Source organism: Fusarium musae, chromosome 11, assembly GCF_019915245.1.
Source record: "Fusarium musae strain F31 chromosome 11, whole genome shotgun sequence".
Taxonomy (NCBI): domain Eukaryota; kingdom Fungi; phylum Ascomycota; class Sordariomycetes; order Hypocreales; family Nectriaceae; genus Fusarium; species Fusarium musae.
In genome coordinates, this window is record NC_058397.1 from 1,251,965 (window position 1) to 1,270,490 (window position 18,526).

Sequence of the window (18,526 nt, forward strand, 5' to 3'; positions counted from 1 at the left end):
AAAGTGCCCCATACAGGTTCGTCATGTCAAATACACGTCACACACAAGTATCTAGAAATCGTGATGCGAGATGCAACTTAAATTAGCGGCATAGCAATATACGTTATTACACAAGTATCAAGCCGACTCACCAATTCGGTCTTATTGCCTACAGAATCGCTTCTGTTTGTACTTTGGGTAAATTGCCGCCAGATATCTAGTCGAGTTAATATTGAAGTACCATCGCTCCCTATCCTACTAGGTTCTCTCTGCTGGAATAAGCTCACAGCGACAGATTTTGACTGCAAATCACATATCTGGCGTGCTTAATGCATAGGGGAAAACATCAAACCGAAGGTAGTGCTGCAGAAGAAGCAACAGGGATGACTTGTCAGCGCGCAGTCGATGTGTGCCAGCACGAGTTGTTCATTCTCAGGCTACTATATTTACCCAAGCTCCTTTCTAGCCCAGGGACGGCTCTAGAGCCTGCCCAAGCTAGTCATACTCTCGATTCCCGGCAACTCTACGACCCTTGACAAAAACCTGTGCCACATTCCTATCATCGCCCGTCATAACATACTTCTCAAACAAGCCCCTCAGTGAGTCTTCCTCCTCTCTAGGTGTCATAGCAGACTGCAGTCCTGTTGTTGTAGCTATCCAGATTGCATCAAACTCCTTACCAACTTCAAAGTTCCCGATCTTGTCTTCGAGACATAAGACCTTGGCGCCCCCCATTGTCGCCAGGTAAAATACTTCCTCAAGTGAAAGAGCCTTGTCTTCGCCCGTGGACATAACTTCGCGCGCATTTGAAGCTATCATCGCTTGTCTAATGACTGCTAGCATCTGAGATGCCCAACCGCCTCCACTATCAGTACCAAGACCGCATTTAATTCCGCGGCGGAGGAAATCGCGGATAGGTGCTACCATGAAACCACCACCGACTGTCATGTTGGCAATGGGACAATGGGCGATGCCACATTTCAGTACTTCAAGACGTTCTTTTTCGTAGTCGGTCATGATGGTGCAGTGCGCAAGGATGCTGCGCTTGTTGAGTAGACCATAGCTTTCATACAAATCGGCCTCGCTGCCTTTGAACTGCGGGAACAGCTCCTTAGTGAAGTCAATCTCTTGCTGAGCTTCGTTGAAATGTGTCTGCATAGCCAGAGTATCGTCGGCTTGTACCATATCTCCGAGGCCACGAAGAAGTTCGTCAGTGCAGCAGATGGCGAATCTTGGTGTAACAACTGGCCTCACCAACCCCTCTTGATCCTCTCCGGCGGGGCTCAGGGCACGGATATGAGCAACGCACTCTTTGGTCTCGCGAAGAGAGTTCTCTGCGCTTTGCTCACGAAGATAATCGGGTGCATTTCTGTCCATGTTACATTTTCCGACAAACGCGCGTTGGCCTTTCGCGTGGCATATGTCGGCTAGGATGCGTGTCGCTTCGGCGTGCCGAGAGCCATAGTACGAGGCAGTTGTGATTCCCTGTCGCAGAAAGTCCTGAACGGTATGTTCATACATCTTTCTCGCATATTCTGGATCAGAGAAGCGAGCCTCGAAGGGAAATGTCACTTGGTCGAGCCAATCGAGGATGTGAAGACCTTGACCAAGACCCCGCATCGGCCATTGAGGAGCGTGATTATGCGTATCAACAAATCCTGGGATCAGAAATTCACCATGAGGGAGATAATGGATTTTGACATCTGAGGGAACTGCATCCTTGGGGACATCGGCAGGGTTCTTCCAAAATCCTTTAATGATGCCGTCGCTGATGACGAGAGTTGCATCGTCGACAAATTCCAGAGTTTGGAGGTCCAGTGAGTGAATGGCTGCTCCACGGAACACCACGACAGAAGGCATCTTGAGTAATCAAAACGAGATGTTGCTCACACAGGAATGAAAATAAAGAAGAGTGTAGGTGATCTTCATATGCTTACATCGGCAAGTTCAAATACCGTGGGGCAGCTCCGATAAGCGTCACTCCGCGTATACCCACCCAATCACAACGCAGGCAATTATCGGTCCAGCTCGGTCCAGCTAGAGATCAGGTCCCCTCTTGTTCCTCAGCACCTAACCTTCGTGATACCCTTGACGGAGTCAGTATGGACCATCGCTCAAGTGAGGCAATTGCCCTTCGGTCGACGCAACGAGCGCCGCGTAGTTGTCTGGCATGCGCATCTCGCAAAGTCAAATGCGATAAATCTGTTCCTTGTTCACGATGCATTAAGCGTGGTCAGGCTGAATCATGTGTCAGGGAAATGGTCCTTATTCGCGGCCAGGTGACCACGTCTGTGAATTATCCTCATCTTGTTTGTGCCATTGAAGCTGATAAGATAACAGATGGCAAGACGGGCCCGAAACTCCGACATACCAAGAGCTCAAGGAAGAGAATGAACGTCTAAGGCGAGAGATCACTACACAAAAGGAACAGCAAGGGCACCGCCAAAGCAATACACTCCCGCAAGCCCATATACCTAGCAGGTATATCGATGATATAGAGTATACGCCAGGCGAGCTTGCTGATGGCTTATGGGAAAGCCTGGCTTTGGAGTCTGATACTAGCAAGTCCCCTGTAACAGATTGGGCGGATGTCATCCTGCCCAATGTAGAGTGCAGTAGGAAGCTTATAGAGTTTGATATGACATGGGACTCTTGGGTTCATTATGCTCTCGAATATCCTCAATTCAAGGACGAATGCGATACGTTCGCAGAAAGTTTAGAGGCAGGCCTTGCACTTGATGAAGCTGACGTGTCATGGCTCGCTGTTTACTTCAGTGTCCTCAGTGTAAGCTACGCAATGCTCAATCGAGCTTCTTCACCAGATGTTGGGACTGACAAGCGGGAAAGACAGCTCTTTTGATGATGAAAGACGACGAAGCTCAAAGCTTGCCACTCTCCCCAGGAGTTACCATAGAGCAAGTATCTCAAAATTGGTACGAGACAGCCCTTTTCTGTCTTCACAAGGCAGACTTCTTGCGTATACCCAATGTGCATAGCGTGCAAGCAATAGCTGTCCTATGCATGGCCTTCAATAACCGTGGGGATTCGGAGCTGGGACATCACTTGCGAGTGTCGGCGATCCGAATTGCGCAAACTCTCCGCTTAGCAAAGGATGATGGCGAACGTGAGAAAGGGCATCTGAGCCTTGAAGCAGAGCGCCGTTTGTGGTGGACACTGGTTATCTGCGAATGGTAAGACTTCAAAATATCGATATCGCTCCAACGCTAATCAACTTCTTTGCAATCAGGTTGAACTTGACGCATGAGTCCCCAGTTATAGACGAATCTGACTTTAGCATTCCCCTGCCTTCTGTCTCTCACCGTGAGGCACAGGATACGCTCGTGGACCCCGCTCACTATCACATCTTTATGGCTCGAACATCGCAAGTCATATACAAGTTTCGCATATCACTGAAATACGGTGTCAAATCGTTGAAAAATGCTATCGACATCGTCAAAACTGCTGACGAAGGGCTAGCGAGCATTATTGACTCGTTGCCAAGTCACTTGCAGCCCGAGAGTGATGCAGTCACCGATGCAGAGATCCAAGATCTCGAGAGCACCCAACCGTGGATCAAGTGGCAACGCTACGACTTGACTCTCGTCCTCCTGCATCTGCGCATGCACATCAACCGTGTTCTTCAAAAGCAGTGGCTATCATCTCCCGAGGAATATCACTGGGCACGAACAGTTAGCGTCACATCTGCCATGAGCCTAATTTGGATTAATCGAAGCTGGGATCAGCCGGCGTCAACCAGAAAGCAGTGGTAAGACAATCCCGCCCATACGTTTACTTGTAGCTTACTGAATTCTCAAGGGCACTGTCGTACCATATTTACTCTTCTGCTATGTTTCTGCTGCGGGAATGCCAAAGCACTAGCCACGAGGAAAAACGGGATGCTATTGAAGCTGGGCTTGTCTTGCTGGACGCTGTTGAGTCACATAACATACTAGCTCGGCATGCTGCTCGAGTCTTGAGAAGAAGTATGAGCGAAGCCGGTATATGAATGGATTTTGGGCTACAAAATATTGGAAGCTATTCATGCTGTAATACTGGGCGGTTCGACAAACTTACCATAGAGTAACCAGCTTAGGGAAGAACTTTGGCATCCTTCAGTGTATCAAAAACCTTGCTCAGGGCCTCCCAACTATCCTCATATAAATTCCAACCAAGCGTTCGCGCTTTGCTCATACTAATCACGAGATCAAAGTTCCTACCCAGCACGAAACCGAGGAATCCCCACGTAGCCCCTTCCAATGCCTTTTCATCCAAGCCCTCTCGCTTAGCGAGTTTCTTCCAAGCTTCCTTAACCTCCACCTGTTGACTCCATTTGGTTAAATCAATAGTCTGTTCCATCTTGCCTGGTTTGGTGACACCCTTGAGTCCAGAACTCTCCTCATGCAAGCTAAGTGGAGGAACGGGATTCAAATCCGTAGATGAGCTCAAAGGGTGAGACTGCTGGAATTGTAAGGCATTAACCTTGGTTCCAAATCGTTCTGCGACTTTAGGCCACAGGTTCTGCCAGCTCTCAACATCACCATTCACGACATTGAAAGCTTCGTTGGCAGCCTTGGGTTCAAGCACGGCCCATTCACAAAACTTTGCATGAAGGTCGGCGCTTGTGAAACTGTCGAAACCAGTGTAAAACCTCTCTGAACCAGGAAAGATTAGATCTTGACCAAGCTCTTGGCTGGTTGCTGCGTAAATGCCAACTGCCGTAGCCAGGTTCATGAAGTTTCCACGCGCATACCCAATGACATCATTGGGATAGGTGACATTCCAGCTGATGCGACCATTGGACTTGTCGCAGAATGTCTTCAGGATATCCTGCTGACGATAGTAGAAGTTGGGCGGAAAGGTTGACTGGTCAGTTTGCCAAGGATCAGACTCGAGCATGGGATTCTTGACAGGTCCGAGATGGACACCATATTGCTTCGCTCCCGTAACAAGCAGGAACCTTTTGAGATTCTTGTCGATACCGCTCTTGACGAGGGCATCTACGAAAGCTTGTAGCATATCGCCATTGACATCCCAACTCTCCTGTTCGTCAGCCTTTTCGAGGTAAGCGGCAAAGAAGACATATTCAGCCGAGATACCCTGCAGGTTCTTGGCTACTTCATCAGCGTTCCCGGTGAGGTCGATGTGTCTGTGTTCAACATTGGAAGGAAACTCTTCTTTCTGAGAACGTGAGAGAGAATAGACTTTGCTCCATTTCTGGGGGTTCTGGCCAAGCTGGTGAACAATTTCTCGACCAAGAATGCCTGTTGCGACTGTGAGATATGCAGCTATGATCCTCGGGTGATCGTCTACCTGTAGCTCCAACAACAATAGCAGTCGACATGTTGTATGATTATCTCGGTCTAAGGCTTCTGTATCTCGGAATTCAAGTGTTGGTAGGGTTGTGAAGTAGATGGCAGTGGTTTGCTTATAGTTTACCTGTGGCACGCACAGCAGAGGGGCACATATGAGGGTTAAAAGAGCCTTGATTTCTCTTATGTGATGGGGGGAAGCTATGCTCCTTCTATACGTAAGGAGCATTGATCTTTGTCAGGGAAGCTACACCGGTCAGGGCTACCCCATCTTTTGACATTACCTACGGGTTGCTTGTGGCTTGCTTATGGCTTGCTTGTGTGCTGACACTCTGCACGACGGGCGCCATAATGAGATCAGCCATACATCACTCTCCCCACCATCCACAAAATGATGACCAATTCATTACAAACTCAATGCGACTCTGAATAATATTATTACTGTGCATTACGATGTTTTTCGGTGAAAATGAAGCAAGCAATCGTTAGACTACAGCCTGATGTCACAAATGGATATAGACACTATTACAGAACCCCGGGCGGATTATTATAAGCTCAGCCTGTCTGAATACTTTGCTTCTCGACTGATGTAAAGTAAGTAGTCTTCTGCGACGTAGTAGGCATACCAAATATTTACAGTAGGTGGAATCCGAAAGCGTTGCGCGCTTCAGCATTCAGACCATGAAGGCCAACATATCCCTTCAGTGTGCTCTCATCCAGATCATTCCCATCAGCGTAATCAGCAGAAGGCCGTCCTGCTAGTGTAGCAAGAAGCTGCTCTTTGACGTAGGCCTCATTCGCTGGCGTTTTAGGGCAAGCTGCTATGAAGGCTACTGACGCGTTGTTCTTTCCAAGATGCTCGGTATCGACAGCATGACAAACCTGGACGTAGTTTTTGTCAGATATTGGACAGGGATAGTTATATAGATTCACTTACATCGCAATGCCACCATACTGTATCACCAGGTTGTACCTCTGGCATATGAATAAGGCATTCCTCAAGCCTCAGATGAGGATGGGATGACCGACTCAAGCGCTGACTTTCTGGCTTCATAGTTCCTGGGAACCAACCCGAAGAGTCGTCAAACGTCCACTTCTCAGCGTCCATTATATGACCGGGATCCTTCGGTGGACTGAAGAAGGGTCGGAGAAGGAGGTATGCGATTACAGTCTTGACATTAGGGTATATCATAATGGTCCCCTCTCTCGGTGCCGTTGGCGTCAACGCAGTCCATCCTTGGAACGTGCGCAACACCGTCGAGTGAGCAGGGCCCTGGTAAAGCTCTTGATTGGCATTCTTTCTCGCTTCTAGATCATAAGCATCATGATCTTCTGGTCTACCGGAGAAGATGTCATCGTAAACTTTTCGGTAAGCTGGATCAGCCCAGCGACACAAACTTCCAGCATCAATATGAGGACCCAGCCCAAGGAAGGGCTGGCCTGGTGCACGATCGCGAATGCCATCAAGATATACAAGAGGGTTGGGTGAAGTATCTTCTGCAGAGTACTTCCAAAGCTCATTTAGCTTTCGCTGCAGCTTCAGGTGGTTCGGATGGGAACGAAGGGTGTTTTGTGTTGGTGAGTTGTACAAAACCAGCATCGATGGGCTTTCCTTAGGCCATGCTTGGATAGAGTCTCTGTTATCCGCGACATATTTCTTTAGGTCTGAGTAAAGTGCTGTTGCTTCTTCCCTGGGAACAGTACTGCGACAGACGAACGAGCCGATTCTCTTGATCTCAGCCTCTTGCTCTGGCGAGAAGCCGTCTTCAATAATTTGTTGAGTGTCGAAGACGGGGACAATAGTGTTTCCCTTCTCAATAATCTCATTGGTGATATTTTCGAGTTCCTTGCAGACTTTTAACCAGCTTCGCTGCAGTAATTCGGCGCCATACTTGCTGATGATCGCTTTCTTGACCTCCAAGAACTCAGGGTCTTTGGAGGACGATGCAGTCTCAGAGGTGTACTCGGGCCACGCAGGCCACTGTCGGATAGGGCCAGGCATTTCGATAAGTTTACTGATTGAAAGAGGTTAAAATTCACGGTTCGGTGATATCCTATCCTTTTATCTCCTAGCTCTATATCACGTCTCTCACTTTGACTTGCTTGATTGACAAACTACTCACTGGCGGGTGAGCTCGGCCGAGCTCGACCGACTTCGGTTCAGAGCGTGAAGCTATTGGTCAGAACTCAATCAAATCGTTATCTGCTCAGGATCTAGATCCGATGCGGGGAGTTGCGGGCCTGATAAGACCAACTCGCTGAGTCCCTGGGTATGTCTTCCCCAGACTTGATAAGCAAATGACAATAAATGTACTTGTTCCAAGATATAAGATGGTCCCTGTAACCGTTCAAAAAAAAAAAAAAAAAGAGGAGCCAAACTCCTGGTTCAGCTCATCATTCGACAGCGACCGTCTCAATCATGGCATTTGAACGAAAACATGTCTCCAGGCTTGTTCCTGCAGATCACAGAATCCTCATGCCTCTTCTTCTGGCAGTGACCATCGTGAACTCAGCTGTATGTACGGATCCACTCTCCTACAGAGTCAGCTAACAACATACAGACCCTGGGTTACGACTCATCCGTCATGAATGGCCTTTTGATCTTGCCCTCCTACTCCGAATACTTCCACTTGACAACGGCCACTGAAGGTCTCAACAATGCTGCCAATTGGATGGGCAGCATCTTCGGTGCCTTTCTCATGGGTCCTATTCCCGATCACTTCGGCCGCCGACGCGCAATCTACATCGCATCGATCGTAACCACAATCGGCATCATCTTGCAGGCTGCTGCTCAGAACATACCTATGTTCGTGGTCGCCCGTTTTCTTGTTGGTGTTGGATCCGCTATTAGCAATGGCGCTGCACCAACTCTTCTTGGAGAGCTACTCCCTCCACGTCGACGAGCCCGTGTTCTCGGGTTGTTCTTCTCCTGCTTCTACGTCGGTAGTTTGGCCTCAGCAATCATAAACTACGGAAGTCAAAATATTCAGAGCACATGGGCTTGGCGATTGCCTTCTCTTCTCCAGTTTGTTCCCAGCTTGTTGGCCGTCATGATTGTTCCCTTCGTCCCGGAGTCTCCACGATGGTTGATATCCAAGGATCGGAACGAAGAAGCGCTCGAAGTTCTGGTCATTATGCAAGGGAAGGACAAGACTGACCTCCAAAAGGGTAGTGAGCAGCTGGAAGAGATCAGGAGCACGATCATGCGCGAAGCTCAAGAATATCCTCGCAACCCCTGGAGGGAGATGATTTCCAGCGGGCCCAACAGGCGCAGACTGGCCATTCTATGCAGCTTTGGACCCATGATCAACCTGTTTGGTAACTTTATCATATCGTAGGTCACGCCATCGTTACCGCGCTTGATCCATCAGTCTAACAATTGCAGCTTCTACCTCACCAAGATCCTCAATCAGGCCGGCATAACCAACACGACAACCCAGACACAAATCCAGGTTATCATCAACTGCTGGTCATTCGCGGTCGCTGTACTCGGTAGCTTCATGTTAGACATTCTCGGGCGTAGATTACAGACCTTCATCGGTGTTGGCGGCATGGTCGTTACTCTCTTACTGATAGGCGGTCTCATCAAGCGTAGGCTCCAGTATCTGTTTGGTCTGATGCTTGCTAACGTGGATTATAAAGGTTTCGGCGAAAGCACCAACAACTCCGCCATATACGGGACTATCGCTGTCATTTTCCTCTTCCAAGGATTTTACGCCTTTTCAATCACGCCAATGACAAGCTTGTATCCCACGGAGGTCTCGCCATTCAAGCTTCGTGCTACAGGCATTGCCATCTTCCGCATGCTTGACTCCAGTGCTGGGTAGGAAAGATATATCTCTCGTGTTCCAAGCTTTACTAACCACATAATCTAGTCTTCTTGCTTCCTTCGCCATGGCATATGCAATGGCTGATCTGGGATGGAAGTTCTACTTCATTAATGCTTCATGGGATTTCATATTCCTCGTCATTGCTTACTTCACCTTCGTGGAAACGAAGGGCTTGGAACTGGAAGAGATCAATGCGAAATTTGGAGAGTCAACTGTGGTGGAGGCTGTGGTAGAAGACTCCGCATCCAATGACAGGGGCAGTAAGGACGACTGGACGGTCAAAACGCAGGCCCAGTAATCTCGAAACAGATATGCATTCTGTCGGCTAGAGTTACTTCGCAAATAGACATAAGTAAACCGAGTAACGGATAATTGGTTCTCTAATATCACTTTCATGCCCCTTGCCTACCCCACTCGACATATCCACCGGGAATTGAGTCCCTTCCCACCGGGAATGACGATTGCTCCCACCGGGATGCAACCCTAATCCCCTCACGAGCACCATGGCATTCTTTACTGACCTTCCCTATATAGATCGGATCTCCCTTCTCCGCATTTGCATTTCCTGACATAGGACAAGCTCCATCTCGCATTCAACCTACATTGGCGCGGCAGTCTAAACTAAGCATAATGTCTAAGCTCTGCACCTTCGCCAACAAGTGTCCAGCTTGCGAACCTGATCGTGAAGCATTGGCGCGCCACTCTATTTGAGACATGGCATCGCGTGTTCCCCAGAGTTTATGGTACGGGTCGCTTCATGTAGATCATTACTGACGCAGCATTGGTGCGCGTATTTGATCCAATTAATCACAAGCAGGTGTTTCGTGTTTCCTATTTGTGGAACAGAATCTCGTGGCAGATGTTCAGTCAAAGCATCGGCTAAATGCCATATGGAAGGTCCCCCGGATCTGCAAATGTAACATTAAACTTGGCGCTCCAATGACAGTAAGAGCTCAGGCCCAATTCATCTGGTGATATGGGGTAAAGAGTTGTCTAATTTTGTGGTTTATGGGTATCGATGCATGGATATATAAACAGCTGCTGATCCGGCGTAACTTCCGCTTCATCAAATCGACCGATCAACAAAAACCAGCTTCAGCTTCATCATGGTCGTGGTCAAAGCCTCGGCCCTCTTTTTGGGCCTTGCGTCCCTAATTCTTCCTGTCAGCGGTCAAGCTGTCAATGACGTGGCTGATGCCTTCGACTTGACTCAGGTCTCCCTTACTGATAGTCGATGGATGGACAACCAGAACCGAACATTGAACTATCTTCTGTCGGTTGATCCCGATCGCCTACTCTACGTCTTCCGGAAGAACCACGGTCTCGACACAAAGGGTGCACAGACAAATGGTGGCTGGGATGCACCCGATTTTCCCTTTCGCAGCCATGTCCAGGGCCATTTCCTTACAGCCTGGACACAGTGCTACGCTTCCGCTGGCGTCAAAGAATGCGGCTCTCGAGCTACATACTTTGTCCAGGAGCTCGCCAAATGTCAAGCCAACAACGCAAAGGCTGGCTTCAACAAAGGATATCTCTCTGGCTTCCCGGAAAGTGACATTTCTAAAGTAGAGGACCGGACGCTCAGCAACGGAAATGTCCCTTACTATGCTATCCACAAGACCCTAGCTGGACTTCTGGACGTTTACCGCCGGATGAATGACCAGACCGCCAAAGACACCATGCTCTCACTCGCCAGCTGGGTCGATACACGCACCTCGAAGTTGAGCTACAACCAGATGCAGAGCATGTTGCAGACTGAGTTCGGTGGAATGAACGAAGTCCTCGCCGATATCGCTTTTTATACCAAGGATTCAAAGTGGCTCAAGGTTGCTCAGCGTTTCGACCATGCTGTCGCTTTCGATCCTCTGCAGCAGAACACAGACAAACTCTCTGGCCTGCACGCCAACACCCAGCTTCCAAAGTGGATTGGCGCTCTTCGTGAGTATAAGGTAGGTGGTGATAAGAAGTACCTCGACATTGGTCGAAATGCTTTCAATATGGTCGTCAACCGGCATTCTTACGCCATTGGTGGAAACAGTCAGGCCGAGCACTTCCGAGCTCCTGATGCGATTGCTGGGTTCCTCACTGATGATACTTGTGAAGCTTGCAACAGTTACAACATGCTGAAGCTCACTCGCGAGCTTTGGGCCTTGAACCCAACTGACGCCTCATACTTTGACTTCTACGAGAAGGCGCTCTTGAACCATCTGCTTGGTCAGCAGAACCCCAGCAGTGATCACGGACATGTCACATACTTCACACCCCTCAAGGCCGGTGGCCGTCGTGGAGTCGGTCCTGCTTGGGGTGGTGGTACCTGGAGCACTGATTACAACTCTTTCTGGTGCTGTCAAGGGACAGGAGTTGAGACCAACACCAAACTCATGGACTCGATCTACTTTCACACTTCTGATACACTCTACGTCAACCTATTCACTCCTTCGAAGCTCAATTGGTCCCAGAAGAAGGTTTCTGTCACCCAGACGACTGAATTTCCTGAGAGCGACACATCAACATTCAGGATCTCTGGTGATACTAGCGAATGGACTCTCGCAGTCCGTATCCCATCTTGGACCTCTAAAGCCTCCATCAAGGTCAACGGTCAAGCTGCGGATGTGGCCATCCAGTCCGGCAAGTACGCTCTGATCAAGAGACAGTGGAAGTCTGGAGATACCGTCACAGTCCAACTCCCCATGAGCCTCCACACTGTTGCCGCCAATGACGATCAGACTTTGGGTGCGATTGCTTTCGGTCCTGTCATTCTGGCCGGTAACTATGGGCAGTCCACTCTGAATGGCAACCCTACGATTGACCTGGCAAGTATCAAGCGAAAGAGTAACACTGGTCTGACATTTGGAGCTACCTCTGGTGGAAAGGCTGTCGAGTTGGGTCCTTTCTATGATGCTCAGGGATTCAACTATGCTGTTTACTGGAAGTTGAGTGGAAAGCTTTCAGGCTGATTTGTTCTGTAGCGGGGTTAGGGGGCGTTGAACTTGATGGCAGTTATGAATTGAGAGCACGAGGCGTACGATGAAGTAGCTGGGGCTTCTTTCTGTATATTGTTGTTAAAGTATATATGGAAACTTATGATTGCGGATGATCACACTCAGTGCCCGTGAGATGACCTATCAACATATCCTGTGATGTTTTGACGGCAATGGAAAATACACAACCTTCGCGGCCAAGAGCTCGGTTATGACAGGGACTTGTTTCCTGAGAGTTTGGCCCCCAACACGCACGACTTTTGCCTTACCATTTAATTAATCGCTACGATATTGAGACTTTTACGGTGTATAGTATACGAGCCAACTATGTATGGGCAAATCGGCCGCGTGAAAATTGGGTCAAGGACTTCTCGACAGCTGCTATGGTAAACGACTCTTTCAACGCTCCTGGATCAGTGTGTTTTCATTCCTAACCGTGGAGGCGAGGTGACAGTAAATTTCCTAGTTGTTAATCTAGAAGTCTCTAAAAGTATGCCCAGTTATTTCCGCCTCTGCAGAATCACATTCCAGTGGCCGGTGTCGAATTGCATGGTAATAAATTGGCGGAAGTCTACCACCTGCCCGGGCACTTCTGTAATGTCGTATCTGGTCAGAAGATTGGCTGCAATCATTCTCATCTCCGCCCAAGCAAAGCTGTGAGGAGGTCGAGTGTTAGTACGGTAGCCAATGACTTTCGAAAATGCCAAGGTGAGGACTAACTTGATGCCGATGCACGAGTGTCTTCCGGCAGAAAAAGGAAAGTACGCTGTCGTACTGCCAAGGGAAGTCAGCAGGCGTTCCATCAAGAAAAGGGTTGCAACAACATACTCAGCTGCAGGGAAATCGCCTCTCTCACTGTCAGGAAGCCATCTCTCAGGGATGAAGCTCAATGCATCTGGCCAGTAATCTTCATTACGATGAAGATCTCGATATGAGGCAGAGACCACTGTGTGGGGAGGCAGATCGTATCCCATTAAGTTGATCCACTGGTCACCAGTACGGCGACCCATCTCGAATGCAATTGGATGAAGGCGAAGGTTTTCCTTGATACAAGCTTCCAGATACAGGAACTTCCCCGAATCTCGAACAGTCTTGCTAACGATGATATTATCAACATCACCATGTCTAATAGCAGGGAGGGATGCGAGAAGCTTAGCCCGGACTCGAGGATTGCGTGCAAGCTCCAAGAACAAACAGGCGATAGTACCAGAAGTTGTTTCTGAGCCAGCGAGGAGGATCTCGGACATCTGGTCCAGGATATCCCGCGAGTTCATTGCCTCTTCGTTATCTGGCCTTTTACCATTCTCGATGAGGTGCTGAAGGAGATCTGGCGAGTGCTTTTTCTCGTCCGAGCGCTGACGAACAATTGAGTCGATAGCCTCTGAACGTTAGCGACACCCAAGTTGGTAGCAGAAACATATTTTACCATAATCATTTGCTTGGGCCAATCGAACTCAACATTGAACCCAATCCGGCGTAAGAACCTTTTGACGTAGACGTACTATGAACCCATCACTTATAAGCAATACATTCATAATAGGTGTTTGAAATCGTACCTTGTATCTGTCTGCCAGACCATCAAAAATGGATCTCGGAACGGATTTCCATGTCTCATCCATCTGAGGATCGCCAGATGGTTCATTGGGCTTCACCTGCCCAAAGCCCTTACTGAATGAGCTTTCTCCCATGCTATTGCATCTGTCAGCATCAAGATATACTGATACCAAATTCCACTGGTGTGTTCCAAACATACATATCAAGCGCTGCTTTGTGAAGATCATCCATGAGATCAGTTTGGACACCTTCTACAGACGAAACATCTTCAACCAGAAGCGTCGCGTAGTTTTGGAGAAGGTCTCGCATCACGCCCTTGAAGACAGCCTCCAAATTATCCACATAGCCCACAGTGAACGCTGGAGAAAGAAACCTCTTGAGGCGCTTATGGGGATGGAAACGACTGTAGAAGTATTAGAATAATTCTTTTTGGGGCTCTTGTTAGGATTTAACTTGTATACTTACATTTCACCAAAGAGACCGGGACTCTTCCGGTTTCGAGAAATCTCGGCATACATGGCAACCTTGGGGAGGTCAATCGTTGACAGGATCTGCTTCAGAGACTCTTTGTCGGAAACCCAGATATGCCTTGGACCAAGACGACATATCGGGCCATACTTTGCGTGACTACGTTGTACAAGTTTCCAAATTTCGCCGGTAGAAAAGAGATATCGCAGGTGGAAAGTAGTCAATGGTGCGTACCATGGCCCTGGAATCTTTTGAAGTGGGGAACGAACAGCACGAAAGATACCGAGCAGTGTCGAAGACAGGAGACACGTTAGGGTGGCAATGGCCAAGGCAATAAGAAGAAGATGCATCTTGAAGAAATTAAATTGCTGAGATTCAAGAAGAGAGATATTCATTTTGAAGGCTTTTGTGCACGATACGAGAGACGCTTGCTTGCCATGATACTTGTGTGCGTTATATACGGCTGGGAGTTCAAGATACCAGTACCATGTATGAAAAGCTCGATTTAGCTAGTCACAAGTGATGATATCTTTAAGTTGTAGCATCAAGAAACCGTGTACTGGGAAGCTTCGTTTCACAGAAAGACCGAGGACATGGCGCTCGGCTCCCGAAAGACTTCAGCCCCAAACGATCCCAGCTCAAGTACTGCATGATATAAATGGACCTTCCTAATTATGCCGCATGTGCGACACTACATAAAGGTTGATTGGCTTTGAACAAATGTCTCAGCATAAAGGCGCCCGTGTCCTATGTGAATATAAGAGCATTGACGTGGCGTAAACCCAGCTACGCCCGTTCACCTTCTGCCAATTTCATGTTTTTATGCAACTTTCGCTTCGCACCTAGTTTTCGTATCCATCGGGCCCACGTTGACTTAACAGAACATTCCCTCGCATCAGTTACTCCCAGTGTGAGGGGTTATCCAGGCGGGTTGATGCCGACCCTGACCAGATCGACAGCCATAGTTGGCTTATCACATCCATGGCTTAGGTTTAAAGTTTGGTACCGGTGTTACTTGTTCCACGAAGTACCCTGGGACACATGTAGGTATGTAGATCAATTTTAGGGGTACCTCTCTTTCTCATCCTACCACCCCTGCCAGGCAACATGTCATATACATATTAGCTTAGACACTTTCTTATACACTTAATGTGGTTAAACGGCGGACTTGACTACATGGGGGATTTCATATTGTATTATTGTACAGAGTAAGCCTTATTTAATGCCGTTTCTCGTATAGCCATCGATTACGGGCACGGGTCATAGCGCAAGGCACTACTATCCGTTAGACCATCCGAGTAATGCCGGCACATAACACACCTTCGCAGTTGAATGCCGGAGTGCCGTGTGACTCCGTTATCGCTTACGCACGCGGCCCTACAATCAAGCGTGGGGTTATTAGCCAAAGGTGTGGACTCACGAAGGAAAAGAGCGTATCGGACAATTATGAATGGAGCCATCCGTAGATCCGGCATTTGAAGGCACTCTGCTGATACGTATGGCATAAGGGTGAGATGATGAAATGTTGCTTCTGTACCTCGTCAGAGCCAGAGGCCCATATTCAGGACCAGAGTCACTGTACTACGTTCGACCTGGAAATGTTCCCTGTATAAGCTATATATGCTACAAACTCAACAATCCATAGAATATTTACACAGTGCCTAGTCTCAGGTCGACAATCTCAGGTAGTTTCCCACTACGTGGGTTTGTTTTCATATCGCAGATGGATTTGAAGCAAACTTTGGCGGGGGCAACCAGACCCATCTCAACATGCTTCTTCAACATAGGTCTCTGCTCATTCAACATCTCAATAATGGCATTCCCAGAAGCTGGAGGAGGGGGCCCAGCTGTGTTGATCATTATCTCCATGGCATCCTTCGAATCTTGACGGGTGACTACCACCTGGAAAGCCTCTATAGCCACGGTCTTCAAAACATCTCTAGCTAGCTGACGCAAATGCGATATGTCTAGAGAAACAGGACCTAGCCGAACGGCATGGTTGCTACGTCCAAGGAGACGGAAGATTCCAGCTGATTTATCGACCCACTCTGCGCAGTCCCCCATTGGATACCGAATGACGGGTGTCAGGTCTCGTATCAAATTGGTAACAACGAGAGCTCCGGGAATATTTGATTGTTCAGTCGGGACAAGCTCACCATCTTGGTCGACGAAGATCTCTACGATCGCCGCCGCCGAGAGTGCAATATGCTCAGCAGGATCTGAACTTCCAGCAGACACGGCGACAACACCAGCATCGATCGAGCCATATATACAGCTGCGTATGGTGGCGTTGGGGAAGAGGTAGGCCACCGCAGCGACTTGATCATCAAACATTGGCTCGCCACCAAACATGACAGCCGTCACTGACAGGAACCTTTCTTGCTTGGGGCGGCAATAAGAGGCCAGACGGACCAAAGATGTTATGGTTGAGAGCACCGCCGTTGCACGGCATGTTCGCAGAAGCTCAGCAGTAACATCGGGCGCCATCAAGCCTCCAATAGGTATCTGGATGGCAGGTATAGGCAGAGAAATAACACTCAGAATGTGCAACAGAAACGAGCCGTAGAGATCTCCGGCATAAAAGAGATTCGCGACTCTGTCACCTGCACGCAGACCTGCATGGAGAAGTCCGTCTGCGAGGAGTGACGCGGTCCGAAGCAACTCTATCTGAGAGTAGCTGGTAAACTTGGGAATACCAGTAGTGCCTGCACATTAAGTCAGGTTGGTGGCGAGGCCACATGATGAGTTGTGAGATATTCCAGCTTACCACCAGTCTTCATCACAACACCATCGATCTGGCAGGAGGTCATAACTGAACGTTCAGAATCATGATAGGCCGCCCAGTACTTGGAATGATCGATCAAAGGGACGTCTTTGGGGGTCAGCTGGCCTGTAGTCACCATATCTCTGTAGAGATCGCTGTAGAACGGTGACTTCTGCTTTGCTTCGGCGATAAGTCCGTTGAGACGAGGATATTGATCATTCTTTGGTGGTTGCACGACTGACATGATACCGGTGGGGATTAAATGGCGATAGCTTCAGAAATTCTGAAAAGAAGCCCTGCCTTTGGTAAGAGGTAGAGAGAAGTTGAGTTTTAGGCGCAACCACGATTAGCTGCATAGCTAAGGTTTCTTGCCCTTCACAAGATACAATGTACGACTCCCTTCCGAGGAGCAAGTTCGAAACACAAGCAAGCGGCTGCAAAATTCCAAGTTATGGCTTTTCATGCTCCCCATCTTAACAGCCCAAACTCAACGGCCTTCAAGCTTGCATAAACCGCCTTTCATGAAGCATTGTTGTACTTGGCTGTTTAAGTTCAACAGGGATCTTATCGAGCTAATCAGAGCCCCTCTGATACACTAAGTTCAGCATAGTGATCTTCACCTCTCACCCACAAGTCTAACCTATAAAAGCTCAATCATGAGGCAAAAGTCCCTTGGCTTGACAGAGTGTGGTTGCAATCAGGGTTCACGCAAGTTCCGGCACGATACGCTTGCATATATCCATACGAAAATGCCCTCCCTGACTCTTGCATTGGAGCTCAGGACGGCTGCCTTGGCTGGTATGATTCCCCGGGACGACGAAGCTTTCGGCTCAGATTGTAGAAGCACAGGTGGCTTCCAGAGTTATTCTCGAATTAAAGAACTTTCTATCTGATAGGCTAGGGACATGCTAAGATGTCGCTCGTAATAAGTACTGTATGACTGAGAAAAGCTTGGACTGCTTCCTTTACACTGCTTCAATGATCAAAAAACCCCTCAGCATCTTAGACTACGTAATATGAACGACCGTGCGCACTGGAGGCCCGAGCAAAGGCCGCATTCCGTTCTGGTAACTTATCGAACGCTGCCGATTTCTAATACGAGAAGATGAGCAAGAAATGCTATGCATCACTGGCGCGCCTGCTGTTGAGTTGGACGATGTCCAAGTGTCCGCAGGGACCTGGTAGAGACCACCAATTATATTGAAATACAATGGTGCATGCTTGAAACAAGTTGTCTAGTGCTTCAACAACTAGCGACTTTGTCGGCAGCCATGGAATTCCCAGTTAGATCACCTTGTTTAAAGTTCAAGGCGGTAGGATACTCCGATTAGCGTCGAGGGAGGTGCAGTAAACCTTAGGAGTGTCTAGAGTGCGAGATATTGGGGAGGGGGGTCATGTTCAAGGCTTCAAGCAAGCAGATCAGAGGTGGCATCCGGCTTCTTGCAAGTTGAGCACTTAAATAATCCCTCAGCCGGTATCGGCGGTAAGGAGGATGTAACTCGCTCGGAAATGTCTGTACGTCAAAGAGTCACCGAATCTGAGGGAGGGGAGAAGGTCGGCAGTTCTCAGTTTATAGAGTCAATCCTTGACCTGATCCAAACTCTCATATCTATCTGTTATCATAGTTGATGCCCCAGTATT

General features: G+C 48.5%; 8 protein-coding genes across 8 annotated transcripts; 3 read left to right on the forward strand and 5 right to left on the reverse strand.

Annotated features, from left to right (window-relative positions):
- Nucleotides 1-474: 474 nt before the first annotated feature.
- On the reverse strand, nucleotides 475-1,839 carry J7337_013510 (uncharacterized protein; the record flags this gene model as incomplete). Its single annotated transcript, XM_044830999.1, has 1 exon — nucleotides 475-1,839. The coding sequence occupies one exon, from the start codon at nucleotides 1,837-1,839 to the stop codon at nucleotides 475-477; it is 1,365 nt and encodes a 454-aa protein (XP_044674274.1).
- A 1,161-nt stretch (nucleotides 1,840-3,000) lies between these two features.
- On the forward strand, nucleotides 3,001-3,749 carry J7337_013511 (uncharacterized protein; the record flags this gene model as incomplete). Its single annotated transcript, XM_044831000.1, has 2 exons — nucleotides 3,001-3,170; nucleotides 3,227-3,749. The coding sequence occupies 2 exons, from the start codon at nucleotides 3,001-3,003 to the stop codon at nucleotides 3,747-3,749; spliced, it is 693 nt and encodes a 230-aa protein (XP_044674275.1).
- Nucleotides 3,750-4,068: 319 nt separating this feature from the next.
- J7337_013512 (uncharacterized protein) lies at nucleotides 4,069-5,320 on the reverse strand (the record flags this gene model as incomplete). The annotated part of the gene is made up of 2 exons (XM_044831001.1): nucleotides 4,069-5,249; nucleotides 5,290-5,320. The coding sequence occupies 2 exons, from the start codon at nucleotides 5,318-5,320 to the stop codon at nucleotides 4,069-4,071; spliced, it is 1,212 nt and encodes a 403-aa protein (XP_044674276.1).
- Nucleotides 5,321-5,921: 601 nt separating this feature from the next.
- On the reverse strand, nucleotides 5,922-7,290 carry J7337_013513 (uncharacterized protein; the record flags this gene model as incomplete). The annotated part of the gene is made up of 2 exons (XM_044831002.1): nucleotides 5,922-6,170; nucleotides 6,226-7,290. The coding sequence occupies 2 exons, from the start codon at nucleotides 7,288-7,290 to the stop codon at nucleotides 5,922-5,924; spliced, it is 1,314 nt and encodes a 437-aa protein (XP_044674277.1).
- Nucleotides 7,291-7,707: 417 nt separating this feature from the next.
- J7337_013514 (uncharacterized protein) lies at nucleotides 7,708-9,416 on the forward strand (the record flags this gene model as incomplete). The annotated part of the gene is made up of 4 exons (XM_044831003.1): nucleotides 7,708-7,803; nucleotides 7,850-8,622; nucleotides 8,674-9,111; nucleotides 9,164-9,416. 4 exons carry the CDS (start codon nucleotides 7,708-7,710, stop codon nucleotides 9,414-9,416), a joined length of 1,560 nt encoding a protein of 519 aa, XP_044674278.1.
- An 808-nt stretch (nucleotides 9,417-10,224) lies between these two features.
- Nucleotides 10,225-12,075, forward strand: J7337_013515 (uncharacterized protein; the record flags this gene model as incomplete). The annotated part of the gene is made up of 1 exon (XM_044831004.1): nucleotides 10,225-12,075. One exon carries the CDS (start codon nucleotides 10,225-10,227, stop codon nucleotides 12,073-12,075), a length of 1,851 nt encoding a protein of 616 aa, XP_044674279.1.
- Nucleotides 12,076-12,599: 524 nt separating this feature from the next.
- On the reverse strand, nucleotides 12,600-14,516 carry J7337_013516 (uncharacterized protein; the record flags this gene model as incomplete). The annotated part of the gene is made up of 4 exons (XM_044831005.1): nucleotides 12,600-13,454; nucleotides 13,656-13,788; nucleotides 13,853-14,056; nucleotides 14,119-14,516. The coding sequence occupies 4 exons, from the start codon at nucleotides 14,514-14,516 to the stop codon at nucleotides 12,600-12,602; spliced, it is 1,590 nt and encodes a 529-aa protein (XP_044674280.1).
- A 1,255-nt stretch (nucleotides 14,517-15,771) lies between these two features.
- J7337_013517 (uncharacterized protein) lies at nucleotides 15,772-17,129 on the reverse strand (the record flags this gene model as incomplete). Its single annotated transcript, XM_044831006.1, has 2 exons — nucleotides 15,772-16,826; nucleotides 16,889-17,129. The coding sequence occupies 2 exons, from the start codon at nucleotides 17,127-17,129 to the stop codon at nucleotides 15,772-15,774; spliced, it is 1,296 nt and encodes a 431-aa protein (XP_044674281.1).
- Nucleotides 17,130-18,526: the final 1,397 nt, after the last annotated feature.